This window comes from Corticium candelabrum, assembly GCF_963422355.1.
Source record: "Corticium candelabrum chromosome 2 unlocalized genomic scaffold, ooCorCand1.1 SUPER_2_unloc_2, whole genome shotgun sequence".
NCBI lineage: Eukaryota > Metazoa > Porifera > Homoscleromorpha > Homosclerophorida > Plakinidae > Corticium > Corticium candelabrum.
This window is the reverse complement of record NW_026912666.1, coordinates 1-5,000: the sequence shown is the minus strand read 5'-3', so window position 1 is coordinate 5,000 and position 5,000 is coordinate 1. Positions and strand designations below refer to the sequence as shown.

At 40.8% G+C, this 5,000-nt stretch overlaps 1 protein-coding gene across 1 annotated transcript in view; it reads right to left on the bottom strand.

The window, feature by feature from the left end:
• The window catches only part of LOC134197862 (ankyrin repeat domain-containing protein 6-like), a 10,256-nt gene extending 6,163 nt beyond the window's left edge, over positions 1-4,093 (bottom strand). The window contains exon 1 of the mRNA XM_062667211.1: positions 4,009-4,093. Within this exon, the coding sequence (XP_062523195.1) occupies positions 4,009-4,089 (81 nt within the window). The 5' untranslated portion in view covers positions 4,090-4,093. The remainder of the gene's footprint in view (positions 1-4,008) is intronic.
• Positions 4,094-5,000: the final 907 nt, after the last annotated feature.

Sequence of the window (5,000 nt, the reverse complement as noted above, 5' to 3'; positions counted from 1 at the left end):
AGAATAAATAAATGACTTCCATACAATTAGTTATACAAATATATTTTTAGTAAATAATATTAAATAAATAAAATATAAATAATTTACAAACAATTAATTTCTATAAATAAATTAATTGTTAGCCTCAAACTTACAGACCAGAGAGCACGGGAACCCTAGCCTGGACCAGAACGGTACTAAAATGATTTCGGAAATAGCCTTCTAAGCCAATCAGCGTCTTAGAACCGGAATGTCGGTTGTAAATTCTCATTGGTTTAGCAATAATTGGTTATGCTAAGTGCACTAATGCTGATTGCACGCATGTGAAATCCTCATGGGAGGATAAGTGCACACCAGAGCCGTGATGAAGACTCTGGTGCATGCACACATCTTAGTTTTAGTTTCAGTTTCACTTCTTCAATCTTTTCAAGCTTGCGGTGAGAAGACATGCATAGCAGCATTGCTAGACCATCACCTTTGACAACTGGTCGAGTGGTAGTCTCGCTAGTCGAGCAGTTACAGTAGCTAGCGGTCTGCCAAAGAGTCAAAGAGTTGTGGTTTCATGCCGTCTACCAAGATATCGCACCAAACAATGCAGACGCCTCTTCTTTGCTCGTGAGATCTCATGGCATTTGTTGTAATTTGTATAAATTTGTATATAATTTTTAGGTGTCCTTAAAAGTTACTGATCTTTAGCATAACGTCTTGCATAAGAAACAAATAGTTGACAGACAGACAGACAGACAGACAGACAGGCAGACAGAGAGACAGGCACACTGATAGACAGATGGACACACATGATGACAGACAGACGGACAGACACACTGAGATGGATGGACAGACACATTGACAGACAGACGGACAGACACACTGAGACGGATGGACAGACACATTGACAGACAGACAGATAGACACACTGACTGACAGACAGACAGATAGACACACTGACAGACAGACAGACACACTAACAGACAGATGGACAGACACACCGACAGACATACGACCAGACAGACAAACAAGCAGACACACTGATACACAAACTAACAGACACACTGACAGACTGACACACACACTGACAGACAGACAGACAGAAACACTGACAGACAGATGGACAGACACACTAAGAAACAAAACACTAACAGACAGACGGACAGACAGACAAACAGGCAGACACACTGATACACATACAGACAGACACACTGACACACAGACAGACACACTGACAGACACACGGACAGAAACAATGACAGACAGATGGACAGACACACTAAGGGACAAAACACTAACAGACAGACGAACAGACAGACAAACAGGCAGACACAATGATACACAGACAGACAGACACACTGACAGACAGACAGACACACTAACAGACAGATGGACAGACACACCGACAGACAGACGACCAGACAGACAAACAAGCAGACACACTGATACACAAACTAACAGACACACTGACAGACTGACACACACACTGACAGACAGACAGACAGAAACACTGAAAGACAGATGGACAGACACACTAAGAAACAAAACACTAACAGACAGACAGACAAACAGGCAGACACACTGATACACATACAGACAGACACACTGACACACAGACAGACACACTGACAAACACACGGACAGAAACAATGACAGACAGATGGACAGACACACTAAGGGACAAAACACTAACAGACAGACGGACAGACAGACAAACAGGCAGACACAATGATACACAGACAGACAGACACACTGACACACAGACAGACACACTGACAGACACACGAACAGAAACAATGACAGACAGATGGACAGACACACTAACAGACAGATGGACAGACACACAGACAGACAGACGAACACACTGACAGACAGACAAACGCACGGGTCATTCAGAAGAAATTGAATGTGTTGTGTGGTGGGTGTCAGATTCCCGAGTCACTCAGCACTCAATTCTTTTATCATTAGTGTACTTTTAGTTGTCTCTTTTGCCTCAGAAAATATGTATACACTTACCTATGAACACTATAAAGCATTTAGCTTTAGTCGAGTAGTTTCTGCTGTGATGTATGATAGTGTGATTGTAAGAAATAAATGATTCTAACAGACAGACAGACAGACAGAGACAGACAGACAGACAGACAGACAGACAGACAGACAGAGAGACAGACACAGACAGACAGACAGACACACACACACACACACACACACACACACACACACACACACACACACACAGACACAGACACAGACACAGACACAGACACAGACACACACACACACACACACACACACACACACACACACACACACACACACACACACACACACAGACACACACAGACACACAGACACACTGATAGACAGACAGACATACTAACAGACAGAGAGACAGACACACTGACAGACAGACAGACACACTGACAGACAAATGGGCAAAAACAATAACAGACAAACGGAGAAACAGACAAACAGGCAGACACACTGATACACAGACGGACAGACACACTGACAGACAGACAGACAGACACACTGACAGACAAATAGACACACTGACAGACAGACGGGATGACACACTGACCGACAAATGGACAGACACACTAAGGGACAAAAACACTGACAGACAGACAGAGAGAGAGACAAACAGGCAGACACACTGATACACAGACAGACAGACACACTAACAGACAGACAGACAGACACACTGACAGACAGACTTCAACTTTCAATTCAGTAAACTAAATTTCGGTTTGTAGGCTCCGTAGGGGAGCTTTTTAATGCTAATTGTTATTTGTGTAATTGTAATTGTAGTTGTGACACTTGTTGTTCATTAGCTGTTACTTTAGTTTCACCTGTATTAGCTTTGATGTATAAAAATATATGAAAATTTGACAGACAGACAGACACACTGACAGACAGACAGACAGACACACTGACACACATACGGACAGACAAAGAGACAGGCAGAAACACGGACAGACACAGACACAGACACAGACACACACAGACACACACAGACACACACACACACACACACACACACACACACACACACACACATACACACACAGACACAGACACAGACACAGACACAGACACAGACACAGACACAGACACACACACACACAGACACAGACACAGACACAGACACAGACACAGACACACACACACACACACACACACACACACACACACAGACACACACACACACACACACACACACACACACACACACACACACACACACACACACACTGATAGACAGACAGACATACTAACAGACAGAGAGACAGGCACACTGACAGACAAACAGACACACTGACAGACAAACAAACAAAAACAATGACAGACAGACAGACAGACAGACAGACAAATAGGCAGACACACTGATACAAAGACAGACACACTGACAGACAGATGGACAGATACACTGACAGACAAATGGACAGACACACTGACAGACAGATGGACAGACATACTGACAGACAAAAACACTGACAGCCACACGGATAGACACAATGACTGACGAACAGGCAGAAAACAAAGAGACAGACAGAGAGACAGACACAATGACCTACATACACACCTACCAACAGACAGACAAAAAGACAGACAGACAAACAGACAGACACACAAACAGACAGACAAACAGACACAATGACATACAGACATAAATCCATCACTATGGTCATTTATCTTGAACTTTTAGTTACTAATTTGTTATAGTGATATAACGTTTACTGTATTAGCTTTGATGTTTACAATAAACCATCTACAACAGACAGACAAAAACACAAACAAACCGACAGACACAAAAACTACAGACAAACAAAAGAACAAACAAACATACATACATACATACATATAAATAATAATTTATTTAAAACCAACCAATAAATGGAAAACAAATTTCTATAAATTGTTTGTATTTCTCCACTTTCTATTAATTAAATAAAATTATAATAATATTCAATATTAATACATTTATTAGTAGTACATAACATCTCATACATCACATCAACACATAATACAAACACTCACCTTAGTCTTCAGATTACCATCAGCATTGGATGATAATAACATAACAATTAGTGAATCATAACCATGAAATGCTGCCATCATTAAAGCAGTCCCACCCTGTAATAACAATAATTGTGTTTTATTATTTGTATTTAATGTAATATCCGTCCTATCACAAATCTCATTACATCATTGAAATATCATTCTATTCATCCATCCATCCATTCATTCATTCATTCATTCATTCATTCATTCATTCATTCATTCATTCATTCACTCTCAACACTTACATAAGGAGTTGCTTTGTTAACATTTGCTCCTTTCTGTAAGAGAAATTGTGCAATGGAAATGTAGCCTTTACAACAAGCTGTAACAAGTACAGGATATCCCTACAATAGAGTGAGTTGTTATCAACAAACAATAAAACGAGTCACTCAGTCAATAACATACAATACTATCACACGCATTAGCTGACGCTCCTGCATTCAACAGAGCTTCCACCTCATCAACTTTGTTGTACAAAACTGCTGAATGAAGTCTCTCATCCATGTGTGGTGTGTGTCTCACTCATCCTACCATCACATCAACACATCAATCACAACAAATCTTTACAATTTCACTCACAAACGAGAAATCACTCAACACGACACTCTCACACAACAAACTTACACTTCATCACCATAACTATTACATTACTACTCAATTTAACTTACTAACAAACGATCTATACCACGCAATTGCAGATTGCAACTCCGATCGAGTTAGAGGGCCCCAAATTCGAACGAGTGATTGTACGCATGCGCCAACATCTTTCTATTCGTCCGAGTCACGTGATTAATTAAATATCACATCATTGTACATGTAACGCATTCCCAACAAAGTTTTGTATCAATATTTCTAACGTCCCACTAGCTTACCCGGAAATACTGGTGAATCATAACTATTTTAGAGTACACTGTCTCTCTCCCCGTCGCTCCCAAGATCCCTGGTTGAAATCCGAGTTGAAATCAATA